The sequence below is a fragment of the Balaenoptera musculus genome, chromosome 2 (assembly GCF_009873245.2).
Source record: "Balaenoptera musculus isolate JJ_BM4_2016_0621 chromosome 2, mBalMus1.pri.v3, whole genome shotgun sequence".
NCBI classification, from domain to species: Eukaryota; Metazoa; Chordata; class Mammalia; order Artiodactyla; family Balaenopteridae; genus Balaenoptera; species Balaenoptera musculus.
In genome coordinates this window covers 31,065,698-31,093,443 of record NC_045786.1, presented here as the reverse complement: position 1 = coordinate 31,093,443, position 27,746 = coordinate 31,065,698, and the positions used below count along the sequence as shown (strand labels likewise).

Below are 27,746 nucleotides of genomic sequence, written 5' to 3'. Positions count from 1 at the left end.
AAGAAAGATGTATTTTTTTAAATCACAAGATTCTTATGAGTATATGCTCTTCATTATATGTATTATATACTTAATATACATATATAGTATATGCTGCTTATTAACATGTTAAACAGGGACCATTCTCAGAGTCCTTTCAAATTCTGAGGGTTCCAAAAAATGTTTTTCAAAATCACTATTTGTATCACTATCAAAGCCATTAGCTACAATTTCTCACTATAGATGAGAAACAACACTCATCATTACGTCGCATCAATGTTTTTCAAAGAAAAATTTGCTTTTTCATGAAGTCCCAAATTCTCTATACTTTTTCTGTAAAAGGATGAGCTGAAATTTTAAGGGTTTATCTTTGAACAATTAAGTTGCTTGTCTCTGTGATAGATAATTACATAATAGGCTCTGGTAGCTGCTGATGCAAAAGAAGTAGTTTGTTTACATTTATCATGTACTTGACTGAAGGCCTCCCCCTCCCCCCAAAATGCCGGTATCCCCAATTCCTGTGGGCTCCACCTCACTGTACTGCACCCTTTAAGTGAAATAGGACACTTTCATCATCACTTGGATGTAGAGGCAGTAAGAGCAGGCCATAATGATCAACTGAAGCTATCAAGGTTAGGTGGGTAAAGTGCCTAAATGCAGAAACAGAATTCAGGCAGGCCTGAGCCTGGGCATGCCAGGGACAGTGGGCCTGGAAATCTCACCTTCCCTAGGAATTGTACCTGGTCGCTGGAAAGGAAGGCCTCAGGGCTGCACTTGGTCAGCACACAGGCAGGCGTTCCTCCAGAGCCTCCAGAAAAGCGAACAGGAGCCATTACACATATGGCCCCTGGGGGGAAGGTAAAAGGAGTTCTCCCAGGACCAGAGGGTCCTCACCTCATCAGGCAAACTTCTCAGCAGAGGGTGTGGTCCTGCGGGCTGGAAGGCAGCCCTGTCATAGCCACCTCTGCATCTTCCTTGTGGCCCACCATCTCTCCTTCCATCACTGTCACCCCAATGCCAGCTCTGCAAGGGCAAAGTGCTTGCATGTGGTTTGAACTCATCAACAAATATGGAAATAATACAGAGTCGTCTTAAGAACCCATCACGAGCTTTATTATATTTTCCTGACTCTGCAATAAGACCATAGGATACACTACTTTTTGAACTTTTCAAGATTCAAATTCAAACTTATCCAATAAAAGACTGAAATCTGAAGCAAATAAAAGTCCTCCCTCACATACTCAAATTATGTAGAGTATATAACGTTCAAAGTCCGTTTTCTTTTGAACTCATCTTTCAAAATGAATCAGGGACACAGAAAAGTTCCAAAGGTTTCATCCTGTGGGGTTTGCAAGATAGGAGGTGAGGAGGTGGCCAAAGTGAGGGATGAGAAACTACAAAGAAACCATTTGGCTTGAAGGAGAAGGCTAGCAATCATATCTATCATTCAATTGGGTGTGCTAATAGAAAATTCAGATTTCAATCGATTGTCAAAGATGAAAATATAACTATTAGGAGAATGGAGACACACAGGAGAAGGGGTTTGGGGAATGGAATAAAAATCAAAATGGGCAGAAGATCTAAACAGACATTTCTTCAAAGAAGACATACAGATGGCCAAAAAGCACATGAAAAGATGCTCAACATCACTAATTATTAGACAAATGCAAATCAAAAGCACCTCACACCAGTCAGAATGGCCATCATTAAAAAGTCTACAAATAACAAATGCTGGAGAGGGTGTGGAGAAAAGGGAACCCTCCTACACTGATGATGGGAATGTAAACTGCTACGGCCACTACGGAGAACAGTATGGAGGTTTCTTAAAAAACTAAAAATAGAGCTACCATATGATCCAGCAATCCCACTCCTGCACATATACCCAGAGAGAACTATAATTCAAAAAGATACATGCACCCCAATGGTCATTGCAGCACTATTTACAATAGCTAGGACATGGAAGCAACCTATATGTCCATCACCAGAGGAAAGGATAAAGAAGATGTGGTACATATATACAATGGAATATCACTCAGCCATAAAAAAGAATAAAATAATGCCATTTGCAGCAACATGGATGGACCACTTCATACTAAGTGAAGTGAGTCAGACACAGAAAGGCAAATATACGATATCGCTTATATGTGGAATCTAAAAACAAGGGTACAAATGAGCTTATTTACAAAACAGAAGTAAAGCCACGGATGTAGAAAACAAACTTATGGTTACCAGGGGATATGGTTACCAGGGGATAAGGGGGGGAGGGATAAATTAGGAGATTGGGATTGACATATACACACTACTATATATAAAACAGGTAATAAGAACCTGCTGTATAGCACAGGGAACCCTCCTCAATACACTGTAATGGCCTATATGGGAAAAGAATCTAAAAAAAAAGAGTGCATATATGTATATGTATAACTGATTCACTTTGCTGTATACCTGAAACTAACACAGCATTGTAAATCAACTATACTCCAATAAAAATTTTTTTAAAAAGCAGCTTGAAAAGAGATATGTGTGCACCGTGTTCATAGCAGCATTATTCACAATAAGCCAGAAGGTGGAAGCAACCCAAGTGTCCATCAACAGAAGAATGGAAAAACAAAATATGGTCTATCCATACAACGGAATATTATTCAGCCTTCAAAAGGAAGAAAATCCTGATGCGTGCTACCACATGGATGAATCTTGAACATATTATGCAAAGTGAAATAAGCCAGTCACAAAGGAAATACAACTGTATGATTCCATTATGCGAGTTGCCTGAAATAGCCAAATTTACACAGACAGGAAGTAGAAAGGTGGCTGCCAGGGGCTGGAGGTGGGGAAATGAGGAATTAGTGTTTAATGGGGACAGAGGTTCAGTTTTGCAAAAGTTCTGGAGAGGATGGTGGTGACGGCTGCACAATCGTATCAATGTTCTTAATGCCACAGACCTGTACACTTAAAATGGTTAAAATCATAAATTTTATGTTATGTGTATTTTACCACAATTTTAAAAACACATATTTTTTAAAAAAAATTAACTTTATCAATCCAGCAAAAAGAAAACAGAAAACAGTAAAGTATAATAATAAAGTCAAAAGGAATGACTAAATCTATCACACATCTTAATAAATGGGAATGGCCTAAATTCCCTGAGCTGTCTAACTTAGAAAGAACAAACCTTTCCTATGCTAGTCCGCAGAAAAATACGGAAAGCTCACCAATTTATTTTACAAAGCCAGCACAACATAACAAGGTTTAATAAAGATAGTGTATGCTTGTGTACATGTGTGAACGCACAAACTCCAGACCAATTTTGTATGTGGCTATAGAAGCAAATATCTTAATATTACAGCACATGGATTCTAACAATATGTTAAAAGAATAAGTGATAAGGATGATTCCAGAAAGCCAAGGATAATTCAACATTAGGAAATCTATCAACATACTGCAGTACGTCAATTACTTAAAGAGAAAAACCAAGAGATTACATAAATAGATGACATCTGAAAAATTCAGCAGTCATTCCTTGTAAGAATTCTAAACAGGAAACTACGTAAGTTTGACTTTTAAATTCCTAATTTGAATACTGGACTAGAGAGCAGGAGAGGGAAATATTTATAATGAACATTTTGGGGACAATTGGCAAAATTTGAATATGGACTGTGGATAGTGTTGTATCGATGTTAATTTCCTCACTTTTATGGTGGCTTCATGTTTACGTAATGCCTATTTAGGAATATACACTGGAGTATTTAGGGGCAAAGGGGCATGCAATGTACTCTCAAGTGATCAGAAAAAACATGTAGATGGAGGTATCACCAATTGATTGTTCAGGGGTTTGGGGGCCTGGAAATGACAAACGAAAGGGCAAAATGTTAAAAATTGGTGAATCTGGGTTAAGGATATATGGCATTTTTCGTACTTTTTTGCAATTTTTCTCCAAGTTTGAAATTACAGCAAAATTTAAGTCATCAAAATTACCTACCTATTAAGAAATAAAAGCAATGAAACTAAAGCTTTTCCCAGTAAACTCAAGAGCAAGACATGAATGCTTCCTTTCACAGTATCATTCGAAATGAAGATTCCGATTAATGCAATAAGGAAAGGAGCAAGCAGCGTACGACAAATATTGAGATATGAAAACACTGAATATAAAGAAACAATTATTTATAGGTGATATGGATGTAGAAATGGAAAGCACTAGACATTTACTTTAAAAAGTAGAATAAATAATTTCAAAATGAGAGAGAAATAAAAGTCAACAGTTTCTCTGTATAGGAGCAGTAAGTCCTGGAGAAGGGGAAATTTCAAAGACAACACAAACCAAACACCACAAAGCTTGGAGCACACTTGACAAGAAAGGCACAGCAGCCATAGGACAGAAGGTTAGAACACTTTACCTGTTCAAATATTAACATTCATATTAAAAACGTTAATCATTGAAGCAAAATACAAGATACAGCATTACACTGTATCACGAATAAGCAAGAACATATGAATCCTACCTTGCCTGGTACCAAGAGTGAGGCCTCAGACATAGAGAACAGACCTGTGGTTGTCAATGGGGAGGGGCATAGGGGAGGGAAGGATTGGGAGTCTGGGGTTAGCAGATGCAAACTACTATACATAGGATGGATAAGCAACAAGGTCCTACTGTATATATAGCACAGGGAACTATATTCAATATTCTGTAATAAACCAAAATGAAAAAGAATGTGTATATGTGTAAATCACTTTGCTGGTACAGCAGAAATTAACACCAACACTGTAAGTCAGCTACACTTCAATTTAAAAAGGAGAGAGGAGGCCTGCTTTCTTTTTATTTGAATTTGCCTGGTATATCTTTTCCAGTCCTTTTATTTTAGCCTTTCTAAATCTCTTCATTTTAACTCTATCTCCAGATCTTGCTTTGTTAAGTCAACCTGAAAAACTTTTTAAACTAGGTGAATTAAGCCCATTTATATAATGTTAGTACAGTCTGGATGTGTGGCATCAGCTTTGCAGATTTTTAGCCTTATATTTAAAACACTGACGCACAGACTCAGTCTTTTCGTCCGTGGGCTGCAGTCTGCTTGCTTCTCTCTCTGCGTTTCTGTAGGTACGTAGGAAGGATTTGGTTCTAGTTGCTCCTTTTATATTACTACCTTATATAACCCCCTTAGCACCCTCCACTTTTAGACATTATTACCTCCCTCCCTCCTATGAGCAATAATGTAATTAGCTAGTAATTGCTTCTTCATCTCCCCCTCTCTCCCCCGCCCCACCACCCGCTCTTCCTAAAGCATCCATTTTAGTCACTAGTATTCAATCTGCTGTTAATCTGTATGGTCTTCAATACACTTAACCTTCCACTTCTTGCTTTGTCAGTTTCGAGAGACATTTTTCCATCCTAGCTCATCCCAATGTGCCAATTAAGGAGCTGATTCTACTTTCTCCCTCATCTCCTCCATTTATTTTTCTAGCTGTATGGTTCCACATAACCCGAACGTCTAATGCTGTGTATTAGTCTGCCTCCCTTATTGCTATCTTTGAGTTTTAATTCTACAGTGAAACCTAGTCATTGTTCATCACTAGACCTTATGAAAAGCTTCACCATCATTTCAAGTTTTCTGAAGCTCACTCTCTAGTAAACAACTACGAAAGGGCTCACTAGGGGGAACAGCACTGAGGTTTTGGTCCCGGGTGGAGGAAGCACACACCACCCTGTGTCTCCCACTGATTGCAGCCGTGGACCTGATGGGATGCAGAGAACAGACCACTGGGAAACTCAGAGCAAAACAGCAGGCAGATGGGTGGAGAGCGATGGAACTCCAGTTACCACCACAGTGGCAGAGGGTTGTCATTGCTCCCTCTTGAGCATGCATCCCCCAGCCAAAATGCAACACAGCCCGAAACCCACAACTGAGCATGCAGGCAGACAGACAGGGCCCAGGAGAAGCCCCCGAGCTCTGGCTCAAGGATTTGGAAATCGGCTCCCTAATGCCCAAAGAGAGTGAGCAAATCCCCAGTGTTTTTGCTTCTGGGTTTCTCTCTCTTCTCTCTGCAGCACTCTCACACCCCAGCACCCAAGCAACACCACAGCAGAAACAGGAGCTGGCAATGCACAGAAGACCCTTCCCCTTTGCCTGCTCCAGAGGAGGGGCTTGGTCCCAAGGGGGCGGGACAAAGCCTTGTTGCTGGTTCTCTCGCTTGTCCCCCCACTGCACGGCCCTAAGCAAGACAAGGTAAAGCCCTAGCATTCTTTTGTTATTTTTATTTTTATTTCCATTATTCTAGGATGTGGGTCAAAAAAGATCTTGCTGTGAATTTACGTCAAAGAGTGTTCTTCCTATGTTTTCCTCTAAGAGTTTTATAGTGTCCAGTCTTACAAAAGGGACCTAAGTGAAACTTAAAGCTTTTGCAAAGCAAAGAAAACCATATAAACAAGACAAAAATGCAACCCTCAGAATGGGAGAAAATATTTGCAAATGAATCAACAGACAAAGGCTTCATCTCCAAAATATAAACACCGCTCATACAGCTCAATATCAAAAAAACAACAACCCCAATCAAAAAATGGAAGACGAAACAGACATTTCTCCAACGAAGACATACAGATGGCCAAGAGGCACATGAAGTGATGCTCAACATCACTAATAATTAGAGAAATGCAAATCAAAAACTACAATGAGGTATCACCTGACACTGGTCAGAATGGCAATCATCAAAAATCTACAAACAATAAATGCTGGAGAGGGTGTGGAGAAAAGGGAACCCTCTTGCACAGTTGGTGGGAATGTAAATTGATACAGCCACTGTGGAGAACAGTACGGAAGTTCCTTAAAACACTAAAAATAGAATTACCATGACCCAGCAATCCCACTCCTGAGCATATACCATATTTCAAACCATAATTCAAAAAGACACATGCACCCCAATTGTGCACTGCAGCACTATTTACAACAGCCAGGGTATGGAAGTACCTAAATGCCCATCGACAGAGACAATGGAATAAAGAAGATGTGGTACATATATACAATGGAATATTACTCAGCCATAAAAAGGAATGAAATTGGGTCATTTGTAGAGACGTGGATGGACCTAGAGACTGTCAAACAGAGTGAAGTAAGTCAGAAAAGAAAAACAAATATCGTATATTAACGCATCTATGTGGAATCTACAAAAATCATACAGGTGAACCCGTTTGCAAGGCAGAAATAGAGACACAGATGTAGAGAACAAATGTATGGACACCAAGGGGGGAAAGGAGGGGGTGGGATGAATTGGGAGATTGGGACTGACATATATACACTAATATGTATAAAATAGATAACTAATGAGAAGCTGCTGTATAGCACAGGGAACTCCACTTCGCTGTACAGCAGAAGCTAACACAACATTGTAAAACAACTATACCCCAATAAAAAAAAAAGTCATGCATTACTCCTAAAAAAAATTTTTTTTTAAATAAACTTAATATTTACTTGAAAAAAAAAAAAATGCCCTAGCATTCTTGGAGGACTGGATAAGAGAAGCCCCAGGGAAACAGAAAACATCAGGAAGATCACAGAGGGAGGAACTGCAGGAAGTGATCCCTGAAATTTGTTTATGAACTAGTGGGCTCATCCCTGAGGCGAAGACATGACCCTAAACAGAATCCTTTCTTGTTTTTTTAATTTTTATTGGAATAGAGTTGATTTACAGTGTTGTGTTAGTTTCGGCGTACAGCAAAGTGAATCAGTTATACATAGACATATATCCACTCTTTTTAGATTCTTTTCCCACATAGGCCATTACAGAATATTGAGTAGAGTTCCCTGTGCTATCAGGATAGATCACCACACCCCAGAACCAGACTGGCCACTGGGCGTTATATGTGCAGGACAGGCTGAAAAGTACTGCAAAGACTTTGAAAACTGGACTGACATCAGAATTACAATACACAGAAGGCTTAGCTCAATGTGGTCTAAATCGGAGAGAATGGATAGCCTGCTAACACAAAAATAGCAACATTCTTTTTTAAAAAAATTTTATTGAAATATAGTTGATTTTCAATGTTGTGTTAATTTCTGCTATACAGCAAAGTGATTCAGTTATACATATATATACATTCTTTTTCATACTTTTCCATTATGGTTTATCACAGGATATCAACTACAGTTCCCTGTGCTATACAGTAGGACCTTGTTGTTTATCCATTCTATATATAATGGTTTGCATCTGCTAGTCCCAAACTCTCAGTCCATCCCTCCCCCACCTCCCCTCCCCTGTGGCAACCACAAGTCTGTTCTCTCTGTCTGTGAGTCTGTTTCATAGTAAGTTCCTTTGTGTCATAAAAAATAGCAACATTCTTAATTGCATTTAAACAATGTCCAGAGACTCACAACATAATATTCAAAATGTCCGGGATATAATCCAAAGTTACTCAGCCTACAAAGAATCAGGACTGTCAACTCCCAGGGGAAAACACAATCAATGATAGATCTTGGAATGATCAAAGACTTTAAAGCAGTGATGATAAAAATGTTCCAGTAAGTAAGAGCAAATGTTTTGGGAATGAATGAAAAGCTACAAAAACCGAAAGAAAAAAAAAAACGAGTTAAAAAAAAAAAAAAAAAAAAACACGAGTTGATATGAAAGGAAACCCATGGAAAGTTTTAAACTGAAAACAGGGCTTCCCTGGTGGCACAGTGGTTGAGAATCTGCCTGCCAATGCAGGGGACACGGGTTCGAGCCCTGGTCTGGGAAGATCCCACATGCTGCGGAGCGACTAGGCCCGTAAGCCACAATTGCTGAGCCTGCGCGTCTGGAGCCTCTTGGAGCAACAAGAGAGCCCGCGATATCTGAGAGGCCCACGCACCGCGATGAAGAGTGGCCCCCACTTGCCACAACTAGAGAAAGCCCTCGCACAGAAACGAAGACCCAACACAGCCATAAATAAATAAATAAATTAAATTAAATTTTTAAAAAAATCCAATATAACCTGATTTAGCACAAATATACACAATTATATTTTTTTTAAAAAAACTGAAAAACAGAATAACCAAAGTAAAAAATTCACTGGGTGAGTTTAACAGCAGAATGGAGATGAAAGGAGAAAAAGTCAGTCAACTCACATGGGAGCAACAATTTAAATTACCATGGACTGCTCATCAGAGAATACAGAAGACAGAAGGAATTGAAAGAACATCTTGCATCTCCATTCTGCTTTTCATTCATTTCCAAGAACGCATAACCCGAGTGTGGCCATGAGGATAAACCGGATGGACCCAGGTTCAGGGTCATCCTATAGAATAATAAGGCTTATACTCTTTAAGACCATGGAAAACACAAAACACAAAGGAAGACTGAAGAGAACAAAGAGAAATGAGACACGCATATCCTGGATAGGATCCTGGGCCAGAAAGGGGACAGGAACACTATTTGGACAGTTGGTGAAATTGCAATGGAGTCTATGAATCGGGTGACAGTATTCTTTCAATGTTGATTTCCTAGTCTGGAGGAGTTTGTGCTGGTAATACAGAACAGTATCCTCGAGTGGGGGTGATATACTCTGAAATTATTAGGGGTGATGGGGCATCACCTCTGCAGCCTGCTCCCAAAAAGGTCAAGAAAAAAAACTAATGACAATGGATTTTTTTTTTTTCCCACTGAGGAAGAGAGACAGGGTACACCAGTGCAAGCCATGGGGCAAATACAGTAAAACGGTTACAATCAGGGAACTTAACTGAAGGGATACAGCACAGGAGTTCTCAGTTCTGTTCTATAACTTTTCTACAAGTTGGAAATTTCAACTTTTTCCCCCCAAAATTTACTTTTTAAAATATTGCTTCACCTTTTCTAGCAAAGAATTTATTTGGCTATGAGAATTCCAATGCATAATACAAATGACTAGGACTTTTTATCTGGATGCCCAAAGGATTTTTTCCTTATCTTTAACATTCATTATATTACAGGGATATATCTCAATGTTGATTATTCTGCACTGATTTTCCCCCCCCCCAGTTACATGTAGACATTTTCAAGTCTTCTTTTATTTTTAGGTAACTTTTCTTGCATTATAGTTCTAAATATTTATTTTATTCCATTGCTTTATTCTTCCTGTCTTAGACACTCTAATTGTATATATATATATCAGATCTCTTTTGCCTGTCTCCTATACTTTCTAATTCACTCTATCCCTTTCTTTATTGGCTATTGTTTTCATTTTTCTCCTTTTCATCCTGTATTTTTACTTCTGTGCTGTCTATGGAAACCATTTGCTCTTGTGTTCCTTCTGGACACAATTTAGTCTTCCTTCCTAAAATTCATTTTTTCCTAATTCTTTCCTGACATCAATCTGTTCTCATTTCATAATTTTCTGTTATCTAGCCATATCCTTTGTCGTTTCTAAATTTCTGCTGGATGTTACTCTTTCAAATTGTTTTCTCTTTTAGCTTATCTTGAAATATTAGTTTATGATTTTTCTGGTGTGCTCTCATTTTCTGTAGCACCATTATGTTCATTTTCATCATTTTCCTTTGAATCAATTTTGCATAAAGTTACCTAATGTTCCATTTTTTGTTCCCCATGTATGAATGAGGTGGTTTTTCCTGATGCGAGAAGAGAAAGCTCCTAAAGAAGAGGGGATGGGCTAGGACAGCTTTTCCTGCCGGGCTCTATGGACCTGTAAAGAACTCAAGTGTGAGATCTCTATGTATCCACTTATTTGTTTCTCAGAGTTAAACCCAGAACCCTCATAAAGCTCACTCCCACCCTGGCCCTTTGCTCCAGCTCTAGACCCCCGAAGTCCTTAATTTCCAAGACCACACTCTCTGCTCGGGGTCTTCTCTTCTGCTGCTGAAGCAGTTTCTGAGATCTCTTTCCCCCGACCTGCACCGTCAGAACCTCCCCTGCCTTGCCGTCTGCGTTCCCGTCCTGCTCAATTTGGTTTAGGTTTCCAGTCCTTCTGCTCAGGGTAAGGCTCTGACCTTCTAGGAGGAAAGACTCACTGTGCATTTCTCGGATGCTCCCAGGCTTGTGCTCCACGTCCCTGCACGGCTACTGTTCTTACCCACAACCAGAAGCCCCAGAGCACCTCTCCGGCGCCCACCCACTTTGCCGGTTAAGTAACTCGTGGTGATTTTGGTTCCCACAGCCTGTCAACAGCTCCCGTTCACTGCCCACCACCCACGCCCCGCCTCCCCTGCTGTTCATCTGCAGCTCCGGCTGCTGCTGGTGGACTGGCTACACCGTCTCTGTCCTGACCTGTGGGCGTCTCCCATCTTTCATCGACCTGTCCTCACTCAGCTTTTTCTAGGATGATCTTATAAACTGGTTTACTTTTCAAAAGCAGTTTAGGGGAGACTGAAAATCTGCCCCCATGAACGCATCCCCATAAAAGATTTTTCTGAAAGGTATAAGACAAAGGACAAAGAAATGAAGACGCAAACCATGTTCCTGAATTGGAAGTTTTCATATGATAAAACTGTCAGGACTTCCAAAATTGATCCATCAGTGTAATGCAACTGCAATCCAAATCCTAAGAGGGTTGGGCTTCCCTGGTGGCGCAGTGGTTAAGAATCTGCCTGCTAATGCAGGGGACACGGGTTCAAGCCCTGGTCCAGGAAGATCCCACATGCCGTGGAGCAACTAAGCCCATGCGCCACAACTACTGAGCCTGTGCTCTAGAGCCCGCAAGCCACAACTACTGAGCCCGTGTGCCACAACTACTGAGCCTGCGCTCCTAGAGCCTGTGCTCCGCAACAAGAGAAGCCACCGCAATAAGAAGCCCGTGCACCCCGCTTGCCACAACTAGAGATAGCCCGTGCACAACAACGGAGACCCAATGCAGCCAAAAAATAAAATAAATTAACTAAAAAAAAAAAATCCTAAGAGGGTATTACTGGAAACTACTAATTTATGAGTAACAAACACAGATATTTTAAAATTAATACAGAAGAGCCAAGGCACTTTTGAAAAAGAAAACAGTATGGAGGGACCTGCCTGACCAAATAGCAAAACTCACCAGGATGTTGCCTTAATCAAAAGTATGCGGTATTGACCCTAAAACAATGAAGAGAGTAAAGTTGTCATGGGATGTGACGTACAGCATGGCAACTATAGTTAACAACAATCCTGTACTGCATATTTCGAAGTTGCTAAGAGACTAAATCCTAAAAGTTCTCATCCCAAGAAAAAAGAATTTTGTCAACTACGATATATATGGTGATGAATATGTAAGTAGATTTATTGCACAAGTAGACTTACTGTGGTGATCATTTTGCAGTACATACAAGTATCAGATCATTATGTTGTATGCTTGAAACTAGTATAATATTCTGTGTCAATTACATCTCAATGAAAAAAAATAAAAGAGAGTAAAACTGAATAGAATCCAAAACAGAAGCATAGGTACATAGGAACTTTGTCTGCAAGCAAATAAAGTTAGGCCCTTTTTTCATACCATATGCAAAACAAATTCTGGATGATTTAAAATTTGAATGTAAAAAAGAAAATAAAAACATTAGAAGGAAATGTAAAGGAATGTTTGTGTGACCTTTGTAATGACAACCATCTTAACTAAGAAAACAGCCCACACACTGCAGAAGAGAAAACTAACAGATTTGACTACATAAAAAGTTTTAAATTTTATATATGGTAAAAGACACCAAAAATTAAGCCACATGAGAAATGAAAAACTGCAAGAAAACATTTGCAACATATGAGAGAAATAACCATGGAAAGTCAGATCAAGTGAAAACAATGAAATATTTTTTTCTTCCATCAGAGGAATAAAATGTTAAGGAATGCTAACAGCCTGGACTGGTAAGAGGGTGACAAAAGGGCACCCTTGTGTCATGCTTCTGTGGGCAGGGATGACTGCAACCTTTTGTGTAATTAATCTGGCAATATCTAATGAAATTCAAAATTTGAATACCCTCTGACTAGCCATTCCACTTTGGGGAATTTATGCTCAGAAAACAAGCACTGGCCTCTAAGGCTAGATAAGCAGCATTGTTTATAGAGACACAGAACTGACACAGAGTATTCTCAGCAGGAGAAGAACTGAATAAATTATAAAAATTCATACTATGGACCCTTATGCAGTCATTAAAAATAATGGGAATAATAGGAATAATAAATTATGGCTGGGAATATTTATTATACACGAAATAAAAAAAAAAAAAAGAAGTCACGGAGTAAGGTGTGTGGTATGACCTCTTGTAAAAATTATTTAAAAGGAAAGAAACATATTCCACACATATACATAAATCCTAATATTTTTGTGATTGTAAAGGAAAGTATGGAAAGGTCACATGAAACAACACCATCAATGCCGGTTACCTGTGGGTACAGAATTGGGATGGAAGAAGGCACTGTCGTCATTTTCTTTATACCCTTCTGTGTTTTCAGTTACTGCAACAAGCATCTGTTGCTTTTGGAGTATAGTGTTGCTTTTAAAGGAAAAAAAATACATACACACACGTGCATAAACAGCTCCTATCGGCTATGTCTGGCTATGTCTTTATCAACACGTGTAACTGGCAATGTGGATCATTCACAGGGTACTTATTTGTCGCTGATGTCCTGGGCATGAAGAAAATTTCAAAGAAAAATAATGAGGCTGCTCTATCAAAGGATACCTACTCAAGACCTCCACTAGTGCCAGAGGCAGCACTGTAGATTTCCTTCCCCTCCCCTTTAATTCCATTTTTAATATTTTTTATTACATATACTAAACTGTTTCTATTCTATGATATAAGGTTCACTTAAAAAAAAAAACTGAATTCGATGATCATTTAAAAACAACACACACAGCCCTGGTAGTCTTCTAAATTGTTCATATAGATCATCATCTCTCAAAACGGGCCAAGCATTTATCCCTGGGGAAGTTAGCCCACCCCTAATTTCCAACTGGATGGCAGGGACCCAGAACAGGACCACCACTTGCAGTGGTTCTCAAGTCACTGAAACAGCAGCTGCTCCCTGGCCAGACCTGCCGCCCCTTCCCGTTTCCAACCTTGCCAAGGACCCCCCAGCCCTGTCCCCGATCCTCAGACTTCCTCAATTTCCCTAATTTCATGCCTCCCCAAAGTGCTCTTGAATCATCACCTTTCTACACATATTTTGTGCTTTTCCTAAGAAACAGAGGTGTGTCCTTCCTGTGGAGGCTTTACCTTTGACCCTTTACAGCCTGCTCTATTCCACTACCCCACCCCCCCATCAGCCTCTGCCTGGGGGGCAATTAAGTCTAATGGCTAGGACTGTGGCATCACAAGTCAGAGCAACTAAGTGCAAACCTGCGTCTTTATTGCTGTCCTGCTCCTAGGTTCATCAGAACCATTTTTTTTTTTAGATTCCATATATATGTGTTAGCATACGGTATTTGTTTTTCTCTTTCTGACTTACTTCACTCTGTATGACAGACTCTAGGTCCATCCACCTCAGGGCAATCAGCTCGGTGCTTTTTAACCCCCAGAGGGGTGGGATAGGGAGGGTGGGAGGGAGGCGCGAGAGGGAGGGGATATGGGGATATATGTATACATACAGCTGACTCACTTTGTTGTACAGCATAAACTAACACACATTGTAAAGCAATTATACTCCAAAAAAGATGTTAAAAAAAAAAGTGCAAACCTGACATTGGCCAGGTGTGACCTTGGGCAGGTGTGAAGGCTAATTTTATGTATCCACTTGACTAGACGAAGGGGACAGGAAAACATTATTTGGGGGTGTGTCTGAGAGGGTACCTCTAGAAGAGATTACCACTGAATCAGCAGACTGAGTAAAGGTCACCTTTATCCATGCAGATGGGCCTCATCCAAGCCAGTGAGGTCCTAAGTAGGACAAAAAGGAGGAACAAGGGCAGATTCACTCTCTCTGAGCTGGGACATCCATCTGCTCCTGCCCTCAGCCATCAGCACCCCTGGTCCTCAGGCTTTGGGGCCAAGCTGGGAATTACACCATGGGCCCTCCAGTTCCTGGGCCTTTGGACTTGGACTGAATTATACCAGCAGCATTCCTGGGTCTCCAGCTTGCTCATATGTATTTATTGGTTCTGTTTTTCTGGAGAACCCTGACTAATACAGCAAGTTCCTTAATCCCTCTTCACCTCAGTGGACTCTGCAGAAGCTGCCACGACATCTCAGGGCTTAGGCCTAGCCCTGGAGACAGCCTTAGTTCTGCTGCATCCCATTGGCTAAGGACAGTCAGAGGTCCAGTCCAAGTACAAGTGCAGGGAACTGTGCAAGAGCAGGGGCGCCAGGGGCCACAGACGAAATGTGCTATCACAGCACGAAAAACACTCAGCTTAACGCCTGGCACACAGTATATGCTCAATAAATGTAAGCCATTTTCTTGGGTATTGATTTTTCTTCAATAAAGGAGAATTATTTTTACAATGGTTCTTCACCATGGACACACCACAGAGAAGGCCTAGCAACCTAGAAAGTGCTAAAGAGCCCACACCTCTTATTTCAGGAAATGCAGAGGAAACACAGGGCAGCCCTAAACCACGCAGAACAGATTTTGGTGTAAAGCCGGCCATCTTAGTCACCATTCGTAAAAGAAAACTATCCTTGCAAAGTGGTTTCCAGGTCCGGGCAGGCAGGCACATTCATGGCAAGGGGCCAGTGTTAGCGCCGAAAGCCATGCCAACATGCAGACCTGTCCCAACATCACTGGAACCAACCACCATGTCTGCAAAGGGCAGAGGTCATATGTAAAAAATGGTATATACTGTTTGGAAAGAATTGTAAAGGTGCATGTGGTAGATTCAGTTTCAAGAAAGAAAACTAGCCCGTGAAACAGTGGGTGTAAAGAGGCAGGGAGTGGGAGGTGGACGGAGAGCAGAATCTACAACCTCTAAAACGTAAGCAGAGAATGTTGTTCACTGTTGTCCCCAGAGCCTAGAGAAACGTCTGCACACAGCAGACACGTGTGGAATTATTCTGAATCGCAGGAAGTTAGGACTAATAGGTTATAGCTGTGGAAAGGAATAAGTATGAATCACCCAAACTAAATCCATGGATTACATATTTATTTAACTCTTTAGACTAAAATGCAGTGAACGTACATTTTTCACATAAACAGCTTTTCTACCGTTTTTGACGAGTGTTTTCCCTTTTAAGTTTATTATTAAAATGCAGCTCTTTTTCCATGCCCTTTGAAAAGTGCCAAAGCCACATAGCTCGGACTAGGTGGAGAAGCAGAGGCCCAGGGAGAAGCCAGGAAGAGAAGCTCATTTACCAGTCTGCCACCTGTAGGCCGCTCCAGCAGACACAAACTCGGGCCCACTAGACAGACCACATGGAAACAATGCATACTAAATCATGCTAAAAATTGAGCTACAGAGGTAGGAAGACTATATACAGGGGCCCGTTTTAATCATGACTTCTGGGTCTTGCTTCCAACCCCCTGTCTTTGATTTGAACACTGCGAGCTATGGCCTAATCAGCCATGGCTGATGTTTTAATCAGCTCTCCAAGACTCACCCCTGGTCTGAAATAAGCTTTGAAAATTAATACCCCCATTAGGATGAACCACCATACCTGTATCGATCAGGGTGTCACAGAGTCAGTTCTGCTCAGATCTCATTTTACCAGCCGGGCATCGGACTTAGAGAACAAAGGCCATTACAAAAGAACAACAATAACAAAAAGCGAAGCTGGACAGAATTTTTAAATTTCCAAACTCAACAACAAATAGCAAACATTCGTTACAAAGGCTTGGTTTGGATTTCTGAAGATGGAACTTAAACACACTGCGTTTACGGTTTAAACCTATAAGATGTACTCCAGCACCAGAAACCAAATGTAGTTACAGATGTCAAGAGTTCGCAGAACAAGTGCCTCTCTTTATAAAGACTATCTGCTCTGCATCGATTTTTACCGTTTCCATATGTCCGTTCTTTACTAATACAGGAAAAAACGACTTCAATCAAAAAATGCCCCCCAAAATTAACTCTTGGAGACAATCATTTCTTTTAATGGGATTCCTGGTGGCTTTGCTCCTATGGAGGTTTGTCAGCCACTGGATTCTCTAATTTGGGGGTCAAAATCCTGCAAATCGGTCACCCTCGCGGAGACGAAGCTCACTAAACACGCCCCCCGACGCCGCCAGCATTCGCTCGCCCAGTCCCGCCGCCCGCTGAGCTCGCCGGTGCGTTCCCGCCAAACGCGGGACGCGCCAAGTCCTGGACGCCAAGCGGGTGGGCTGCCAAAGCGGGTCCGGCCGGTTCCCGCCGCCTCGGCTGACCAGCGACCCGACGCGACGCGCCCTGCTCCCCAGTGCCCGGCCAGAGCCGCCGCGGAGGCCAGGCGCACGGAGCCGCGGCCCGGCACCAGGCTCGCACCCCTGCTCCCGCCTCGCTCAGGGCCGCCCAGCCCGCCTGGCGGGTCCCCGGCCACCGGGAAGCAGGGGGCCCCAGGGCGCAGCCGCCCGCCCCGGAGCGCGCCCGCCGCCCACCCTCACCCGAAGGCCCCTCGGGTGGTCGCGGGCGCCTGGCTGCTGCTTCCTCGAAGAAAAGTTACTCCGGGACCAGCGCGATAGGAAAGGGAAAGCCACGCTCCCAGGGCGGCGAGCGGTGAGTCGGGTCCCCGGAGTTACCCTGCCCGAGTTTTGAACCGCACCCCGGGCTGCGGCAGCTCGCCCGGGCGCTTGCGCCCCGAACTTGGCGCCCGCGGGTTGGTAGGCTCGCCCCCGCCTGCAGCCCCTGTGCGACACTCACCGAGAAGCCGGCCCAGAAGGGGCAGGAGTGGCGGACGCGGGCCGAGGTGGTGAGCGCCAACGCGGCGAAGCTGACGGCCACGATGAGGCATCCGAGCGCCATCTGCGTGGCCCCGAGCGCCAGCACGATGCGGGAGCGGCCCGGGCACTCGCGCAGGCGGGACAGGCTGCGGGGCAGCGCGGCGGGGCGCGGCGCGCGCGGACCGCCGGCCGGAGGCATCGCGCCCGCACGCCTCGCCTGCTCCCGTCCGGCCCCGCGCGCCGCCCCTCCTCCCCGAGGGTCCGAGGCAAGTTGCTCCGGCTGCGGGGTTGGCCTCCCCGCGGGCCGCGGGGGCTGCGGCGGCAGCGCACTGGGAGCGGGTCGGGCCGGGCGGGGAGCCGGGCACCCGCAGCCCCCTCCGGTGCCCGCGCCCATGCCTCCGCCGCCGCTCAGCAGGGCCGCCCGCCGGCCGCGCCGCGCTGCGCCCTCTCCCGCCCGCCCGGCGCGCTCCCCAGCTCAGGCGCGGGAGCGAGCCGCCGCCGCCGCCTCTGTCCGCGGGCGCGAGCCCCGCCGCCGCGCGCGGGGTCGGAGCCGGGGCCGGAGCTCGAGCCGGGACCGAGCGGGGCGGGAACGGGCTGGCGCAGGTGTGGTCCCAGCGGCTGGGCCTCAGCGCTCGCGCCTCTCGCCGCGGAGGGGAGTGGGGATCGCGGGCGCTTCAAGGGCGAGGGCGGCAGGCGGAGCCCCGGGCCAGCGGCGGGGAAGGGGCCTGGGAGCCGGGCCCGTGGCCCGGCCGCGCCACAGGGGGCGAGCCGCCTACGAGCCTGGGGCAGGCCCGGGGCGGGGGAGGGGCGCGCGTGGCGGGGCCGGGGTCGGGAAGATGTGAATTCCGAGCGCTTGGTCCCAGGTGTGGCGAGGAGGAGCCGCTCTCGAATGCGGAATTCCAAGATCCAGAATTTCTGCAGTTCCAGAATTTCTCAAGGCACCACTGAGAACTCGGCCCTGGAGGACTCGGCATTTAGAATATTCCCAGCTCACGAACGGATGTCTCTTGCCCACCTTCCATTTGCAGGGCTTTTGATACAAGTAAAAAGTTGGGGCTGAAAACAAATTGCACAAAACGAATTTAAATGAACAGTATCATGAAGGACCTACGAAATCATTTCTACTCCCTTTTGCCCGTATTAGGTTTTAAATACCTGACTGTTGGCTTCCTTAGGGTACCAAGAAAGCTTGGAAGTTTTGTCACAATTCACTTTGTGGCCCTGTTGATGTGGCCACTTTAAGACTGCCAGTGTTGAAAAGGGTTGTGTTGACATGAGAGGCCCACGAGTGTCAGGCGACCTGAGGAGATTAGGCACAAAAAGGCAATGTTCACGGTAATAATAGTGGGAAATGGTGGGTCAGTCTTACACAGCCTCAAGGCGGGACTGAGGGAGTCCCCCTGTTGATCTGGATTGGCAACACTGCAGAGTCTTGCCCCAAAATACTGCAGTTGCTGTGCTGGAAATTACATCTTTAGAAGAGTTACTGATTCCTTTGGGGCTGAAGAGCCTCTATTAAAATGCAAATTCCTCTTGAAGGGGCAGTAGCTCAAGCCTTTATCAACCAACACCTTAGCGGGGATGGGATTTATTTTCCAATTCAAGTGGATGGCCCAAGGATGAACAGGGGTGGGAATTCCACAGATGAAGTGGCTGACCTCAGAACGCTGGCCTGTGGCCAAAGCTGCTCCTCCTGCAGTTCTTACCTGTAACAGGACTGAGCCTCTGACTGGCATGGTTCTGAGCACTGGAGTACAAATTCAAATTTCCTGGAGACGTTCTCTATCTAGAAATGTGCAGGCCAGCACTTTTTAAGGGCTTGGAATTATACCAAACAAGATCCTGGACTGCCAGGAAGTTAGGTTCTCACTGTAGTCAACTCACTCATTCATTCATTTATGCATTCCTCCAACAAAAGGTCACAAAGGGCCCTCTAAGCACTGGGCCCCCTTTTAGGCTCTCAGAGAACATGGGTGAACAGAACAGCCAACCCCCTGCCTTCCAGGGGCAAGGTGAGAAACAGATAACAAGCATAACAAATAAGTAAGTTACGTAGAGTTTATTGACATTATGTAGTATTTTAAAAATATGTTAAACACCCGCCGTGTACCAGACACTGAGGGTGTAAGGATGAGCAGAAGCAGACCAGCTTCCTGTACTCAGAGACCTTTCAGTGTAGTGGGGAGACCGGCAGCATATGGATAATTGCTCCAAGGCCAATTGCGAATGGGTTCAGTGTTACGGAGAATTCTACACGGTGCCAAAAAACAGATGATAAGGAGCTTTGGAAAGAGCTTTCTGACCACAGTATAGAAAATGGATTAAGGGATGCCCAAGGGAATGTAGAGAGATGAGATGCTGTTGCTGTCATGTAGGCAAGAGGTGACAGTGTTTTGGATTAAGGTGGAGAATTGGATGGATTTGAGAGCTGTATGGCAGGTGTCAGTGGTGAATTAAACATGGACTAAAAATATAGGGGGCCGCCAGTTGACACACCATGGGAAGAGTCACCAAGTGTTGGAAACCTCCAGTGAACTCCCATTTACGTATTAGATGTGCTTCCAAAATATATGTGAATCAATTCCTTCTATTTATAAATGACATGGAAAAAGCTCCAGGCAGCGCAGCAGGGGATTTTGGTGTAGGTGGGTTAGGATAGGGATCTACCTCCTTGGTGAAATTTGATTTGGGGGCTGAGGGAGAGACTGATCTAGAAATTTAAAGCACTTTGCTCTTTTAAAAATCAATTCTGTATTTTAGAAAATCTTAAAATTCTGTCGTATTAAATGCAATAAATAATTAAGGTGAGTCAATTTCCTAGAAGTGAATCATAAAGAAAGGAAGGAGGGAGGGGGGGAAGGGGAGGAGAAAAGTAGGGAGGGTAGGAGCTGGCAAATCCTTGGCCCTCTTTGCTCCTCAGTGTTTTTCTCTTATGAAAGGCTGTAGTAATACATGTCCTAGTGTTATGGGAGATTCCTGGAGACCCCTGGAACCACCTTATAGCAACTTTTTCTTCTCCCTAAATCAGATTAGACTAACAGACCATTGTTCTTTTTTTTTTTTTGATTTGATTGAAATATAGTTGATTTACAATGTTGTGTTAATTTTTCCTGTACAGCAAAGTGACTCAGTTATACATATATATGTATATGTTCTTTTTCATATTCTTTTCTATTATTGTTTATCACAGGATATTGAATATAGTTCCCTGTGCGATATAGTGGGACCTTGTTATTTATCCATTCTATATTTAATAGTTTGCATCTGCTAATCCCAAACTCCCAATTCATCCCTCCCCCACCCCCTTCCCCTTGGCAACCACAAGTCTGTTCTCTATGTCTGAGTTTGTTTCTGTTTCGTAGATGTGTTGATTTGTGTCGTATTTTAGATTCCACGTGTAAGTGATATTACATGGTATTTGTCTTTCTCTTCCTGACTGACTTCTCTTAGTATGATAATCTCTAGGTCCATCCATGTTGCTGCAAATGGCATTATTTTATCCTTTTTAATGGCTGAGTAATATTCCATTATATATATATGTATATATATATATATATATATATATATATATACATATATATATACACCACATCTTCTTTGCCCATTCATCTGTCAATGGATATTTAGGTTGTTTCCATGTCTTGGCTATTGTAAACAGCGCTGCTGTGAACATCAGGGTGCACGTATCTTTTCGAATTGTAGTTTTGTCTGGGTATTTGCCCAGGAGTGGGATACAGGATCATATGGTAGCTCTCTTTTTAGTTTTTTTGAGGAACCTCATACTGTTTTCCATAGTGGTACCCACCAACAGTGTAGGAGGGCTCCCTTTTCTCCACACCCTCTTCAGCATTTATTATTTGTAGACTTTTTAATGATGGCCATTCTGACTAGTGTGAGGTGGTGCCTCGTAGTTTTGATTTGTATTTCTCCAATAATTAGTGATGATTAGTGGGGAGCATCTTTTCATGTGCCTGTTGGCCGTCTGTATGTCCTCTTTGGAAAAATGTCTATTTAGGTCTTCTGCCCATTTGTTGATTGGGTTGTTTGGTTTTTTATTATTGAATTGTATGAGCTGTTTGTATATTTTGGAAATTAAGCCCTTATCAGTCGTATCATTTGCAAATATTTTCTCCCAGTCCGTAGGTTGTCTCTTTATTTTGTTTATGGTTTCCTTTGCTCTGCAAAAGCTTATAAGTTTGATTGGGTCCCATTTCTTTATTTTTGCTTTTATTTCTATTGCCTTGGGAGACAGACCTAAGAAAACATTGGTACTATTTATGTCAGAGACTGTTTTGCCTATGTTCTCTTCTAGGAGTTTACTGGTGTCTTGTCTTATGTTTAAATCTTTAAACCATTTTGAGTTTATTTTTGTGTACAGTGTAGGGGAGCATTCTAACTTCATTGATTTACATGCAGCTGTCCAACTTTCCCAGCACCACTTGCTGAAGAGACTGTCTTTTCTGCATTGTATATTCTTGCCTCTTTTGTTGAAGATAAATTGTCCATAGGTGTGTGGGTTTATTTCTGGGTTCTCTGTTCTGTTCCATTGATCCATATTTCTGTTTTTGTGCCAATACCATGCTGTTTTGATTACTGTAGCTTTGTAGTATTGTGAGACCATTGTTCTTAAGCAAAGAAGGTGGCTGAGCTTTTTGTGAAAGGCAAGGCTCACACCTTCTTGCACCAAGGGGAGATAAGTAATTCTAATGCCTCCCTTACAGGCCCCTTGTTCCAGATTCCTGCTCTTTTCAACATATACGTCTCCATAAATGGATGAGAAATGAGCTTGCCCCTTTGCATCTCCTATAAGACAGAAGAAAGGTGTACTTGGATCTCACAGTCCCTACCTCTGGAAAAGTAATAATCAGCAGAGAACTCCACTTCTAGGAAAAGCAGGCTAGCGAATTCTCCTGCTGAAGACAACTAAGAAGCCAAATGAAATATTTTTTAAATATGTTTTTTAAAGCATCAAAGAATTATGGAGATAATGAGAGAATACCAGGCCAAGATCTAGGAGGAATCCAGAGAGTTATGCAGCACTTGGACAGCTTCTGCCCTGAGCACTTGCATTCTGGCTCTGGCAACCACACAGGGTTAGAAGGATGAGTTTTGAGTCCAGGTCTCTCCAAGGGTGGGAACCCAGGAAGCCAGTCCCCTGCTTTGTGATGGACCCCCAGATGGCTGTGCCTGGGGATTAAGGGAGTAAGCCAGCCTTCTCTCTGGTTGCAGGTGCCCAGAAATCCCAAACCCAAAATTTGGATTAAAGTAATTCTGCATTGCTCAAGCCTCTAGGAGCTGACAAAAGCAATTGAAAATCATCTCTGGAGAAAAATAACACCAAAATAACATCATCCTAGGCCTTAAATTATTTCTAAAAATAACATTTTAAAGAGTCACTTTCCTTAAACTTCTTCAGTATGATAAAGGACATTTATGAAAAACCCACACCTAACATCATACTCAGGGTGAAAGATTGACAGCTTTTCCACAAAATTAGGAATGAGATAAGGGTGTTCATACTCACCACGGCTATTCAACATTGTACTAGAAATTCTGACTAGAGCAATCAGACAAGAAAAAGAAAGAAGAAGCATACAAACTGGAAAGGGAGAACTAAAACTATCTCTGTTCACAGATGATATTATCCTATATTTATAGAAAATCCTCAGAGAATCCACAAGAAAGCTACTGGAGATGATAAATTCAGCAAAGTTGCAGGATACAAGATCAACACACAGAAGTTAGTCATTTGTTTATATACCAGCAAAAAACAACCTGAAGAGAACATTAATAAAGCAATTCCACTTACAACACATCTAAAAGAATAACATACCTGGGAATAAATTTACCCAAGGAAGTGAAAGATTTGTATACCAAAAATTACAGAACATTGCTGAAAGAAATTAAAGAAGACCTAAATAAATGGAAAGACACCATGTTCATGGATAGGAGGACTTAATATCAAGACATCAATACCCAAAACACTCTACAGATTCAATGTAATCCCTGTCAAAACTTAGACTTTTTTTTTTTTTTTTTTGCAGAAATGGAAAAGCAAATCCTCAAATTCTTCTGGAATTGCAGTGGGCCCCAAATAGCCAAACAGTCTTGAAAAAGAAGAATAGAGTTGGAAGACTCACACTTCTAGATTTCAAAACTTACTATAAAGCTACAATAATCAAAGCAGTGTGGTAGAGGCATAAGGATAGACAGACCATTAGAATAGAATTGAGGGTCCAGAAATAAATCCATCCATCTAACACCAGTCGAGTTTTGACAAGGCTGCCATTCAATGGAGAAAGAATAGTCTCTTCAACAGATGGAGCTGAGACAACTGGATTTTCATATGCAAAAGAAGGAAGTTGGACCCCAGCCTCACACCATGTATGAAAATTAACTCAAAATGGATCAAAGACCTAAATATAAGAGTGGAAACCATAAAGCTCTTAGAAGAAAAAATAGGTATAAATATTCATGATCTTGGATATGGCTGTGGATTCTTAGCTATGACACCAAATCCATGAGCAACTAAAGAAAAACTAGATAAATTGTACTTCATCAAAATTAAAAATTTTTGTTAATCAAAGAATACTATCAAGAAAGCAAAGGGACTTCCCTGGTGGTGCAGTGGTTAAGAAACTGCCTGCCAATGCAGGGTACCCAGGTTCGATCCCTGGTCTGGGAAGATCCCACATGCCGCGGAGCAACTAAGCCTGTGCGCCACAAGTACTGAACCTGCACTCTAGAGCCCACAAGCCACAACTACTGAGCCCACGTGCCACAACTACTGAAGCTCGCATGCCTAGAGCCCATGCTCCACAACAAGAGAAGCCACTGCAATGAGAAGCCTGCACACTGCAACAAAGAGTAGCCCCCGCTCACTGCAACTAGAGAAAGCCCATGCACAGCAATGAAGACACAACGCAGCCAAAAAAAAAAAAAAAAAGAAAGAAAGCAATAAGACAAACTATAGAATGGGAGGAAATATTTGCAAATTATATAGCTAATAAGGATTTAATATCCAGAATGTATAAATAACTCAAAAACAAAAAGACAAACAACCCAATTTTTAAATTGACAAATGTCCGAAATAGACATTTCTCCAAAGAAAATATGTGAGTGGCCAATAATCACATGAAAAGATGTTCAACACCACTAATTAGAGAAATGCAAATCAAAACCACAATGTGATACCACTTGGCATCCATTAGGATGGCTATTATCCAAAACAAAACAAACAGAAAATAGCCAAGTGTCATTGAGAATATGGAGAAATTGAAACCCTTGTGTGCTGCTGATGGGAATGTCAAATGGTGCAGCCACTGTGGAAAACAGTATGGAAGTGCCTCAAGAAAATTAAACATAAAATTACTGTATCCAGCAAACCCACTTGTAAGTATGTACCACAAAGAATTGAAAGCCGGGACTCAGAGAGATATCTGTACTACTATCTGCTGAACCTTGAGGACATCATGCTGAGTAAAATAAGCCAGTCAACAAAGAGACAAATATTCTATGACTCCAATTATATGAGGTGCCTGGTGTAGTCAAATTTATAGAGACAGTAGAATGGTGGTTGCCAGGGGGTGGGGGGAGGACAGATGAGGAGTTAGTATTTAATGGGTGTGGGGTTTCTATTAGGGAAGGTGAAAAAGTTCTGCAGATGGATGGCGGTGATGGTTGTACAGCAATGTGAATGTGTTAGGTATATTATAACACAATAAGAAAAAACACAATGAAAAACCACTTCACACCACTAGGATGACTATAATAAAAGATTAAAAATGAAAAAACCTGCAAATCACAAGAGTTGGCAAGGACATGGAGAATTTGGAACCCTTGTTCATTACTAGTGGGAATATAAATTTATCACATGACCCAGTAATTCCACTTTTAGGTGTAGAATTGAAAAACAGTGACTTGAACTTGTTCCCCAGTGTCCTCTGGTCATCACCAACAGCTCTGGAGCACGTTTGTTCAGATAACTGTAACTGGAGGGGTGAAAACAGCACAGGCATCTCTGGGCTTTGATAAGAGAATAACTTCATGTGTGAAAACTTTGACTTGTCTCTGTCCATTGGGTTATAAAATGTCTATCTCACTGCCACCTGGGAATAAATTTAACCAAGGAGGTGAAAGATTTATACACTGAAAATTACAAAACATGGCTGAAAGAAATTAAAGAAACATAATGGTTGGAAAGACACTGTGTTCATGGATAGGAAGACTTAATATTAACATGTTAATACCTAAAGTGTTCCACACTTAAATAAAATAATTAAAGTACAATTTAGTGCAGAGAAGGAAGAAATCTAATTTTGACAGGCCTTGAAACACTCATAAAACCTCATAGTTTCTGTGATGAGATTTAAATTAGATCGCAAATAGATAAAAGTATTTTGCAAACATAAAAGCACTTTGTGAATGCTGGGTGACATTATTCCATCAGTAATGAGTTCCTTATAGACAGCAACACAGTTTCATTCATGCTTTCAATCCCTTAATGTACCTGGCATAGTCCTTAGCAGATTGTAGTATTTAATTACTATTTATTCAATTGAATTCTCTATCCTAAACTCTATGTTAAAGTTAATTTTTTTATATATAAAAAGGATAAACAACAAGGTCCTACTGTATACCACAGGGAACTATATAGTCAATATCCTGTGATAAACCATAATGGAAAAGAATATAAAAATGTATATATGTATAACTGAACACTTTGCTGTACAGCAGAGATTAACACAACATTGTAAATCATCTATACTTCAATTAAAAAATGAAAAAATTTTAAAGATAAAATAAGTAAATCCAAAGTTAAGTTTTTAAGACTTCTGAGCTACTGACTAGAATTTTGTGAGAAGCCCCTGAGAAATAAATGATGTTGGATTACTCAGGAAGGGCAAGGAGGCTAAGAAGTAGGTTCCACTTAAATTAACTCAACCAGCACCATTAAGTCAGGTTATTAGAAACATATATTGTAATGATTTCATTAGAATAAGCAGTTATTCATATTCACACACACTGACTCAAACAAAATTATGCATGAAAGAAATGTTTTGCCTTCAGGGAAAATGTATCAAAATTACAAGTTAAGCCACATGAGATTTGATAATTCTCAACCATCAACTGAACAGAAAATAATGGAGTAAAATTTATCATTTGGTTTTGAAGGATGAGAGTCACCTTCAACGAGAACTCCTTGAACAGCTTTTTTATTTTTTAAGTATGAAACAAAAGTAAAGCACTTTGCTCACGGATAAATGGGGAGTCCCTGGAAAAATAAACATCAGGACTCACTGATCTTCAGTGTCAATTACATTATTGGCCCCACTTTTCACAGTGCAGGTATAATTCTCAGGGGATAGTTGGCCTTTCTCATGCAAGTAAGCTGTGTGCTCAGTGACAGCTCAGACCATCCAGCAAACCCCAATTCTCTCTCTGCTCTCCCCGACATGTTCCCCAGCCCTCTGCTCCAGCAAGACACTGGCCTCTGCTTTTTTAGCTTCTGGACATTAGTGGGCCATTCCTGCTGAGAATGACCTACTTCATTACCCATGCAAACTGTATCTCTACTTTAAGTTCTTTCTCACGTCTAAAAGGCAGGCAGGCCAGCAGAGTAGTTAGGGCATTGGTGCCTTAAATGCTGGTGTCATACGGCCTTGGTCCAAACCCCAGCTCCATCACTTCCTACGTAATGTGATAATAGTACCTGCCATATAAGCTCCTTGTGAGGATTCCATGATTTAATTCATCTAGAGTACTTAGAACAGCACTACCATACAGCATACACTAAGTGCCCATTATTCTTCTGTGATCGTGACACCATCCTGTATGAAAGCAGTGCTGTTGGGTTCAGCTGATCCTGGCCCAAAGCAGCGGAACAAGTTAGGTCAGAAAAGAACAAAACTAAGTTAGATGCATAGGATCTGAAACCAGAAGGTGAAGTTAGGTTAGGACCCAAATGCCAAACCAAACCAAAATAGGAGGAAGGGTAAGCTTTAACACCATTGGTAGACAGAGCAGAGTACAGATTTCCAGCAGAGATGACTTGGTGTCTGGAA

The 27,746-nt window shown here is 42.3% G+C and overlaps 1 protein-coding gene across 5 annotated transcripts in view; it reads right to left on the bottom strand.

The window, feature by feature from the left end:
- The window catches only part of FAM189A1 (family with sequence similarity 189 member A1), a 401,999-nt gene extending 383,903 nt beyond the window's left edge, over window positions 1-18,096 (bottom strand). For all 5 annotated transcript variants that reach the window (XM_036843433.1, XM_036843436.1, XM_036843435.1 and 2 more), the window contains exon 1: window positions 17,663-18,096. In XM_036843433.1, coding sequence (XP_036699328.1) covers window positions 17,663-18,076 — 414 coding nt within the window. In that variant the 5' untranslated portion in view covers window positions 18,077-18,096. The remainder of the gene's footprint in view (window positions 1-17,662) is intronic.
- Between the last annotated feature and the right edge of the window lie 9,650 nt (window positions 18,097-27,746).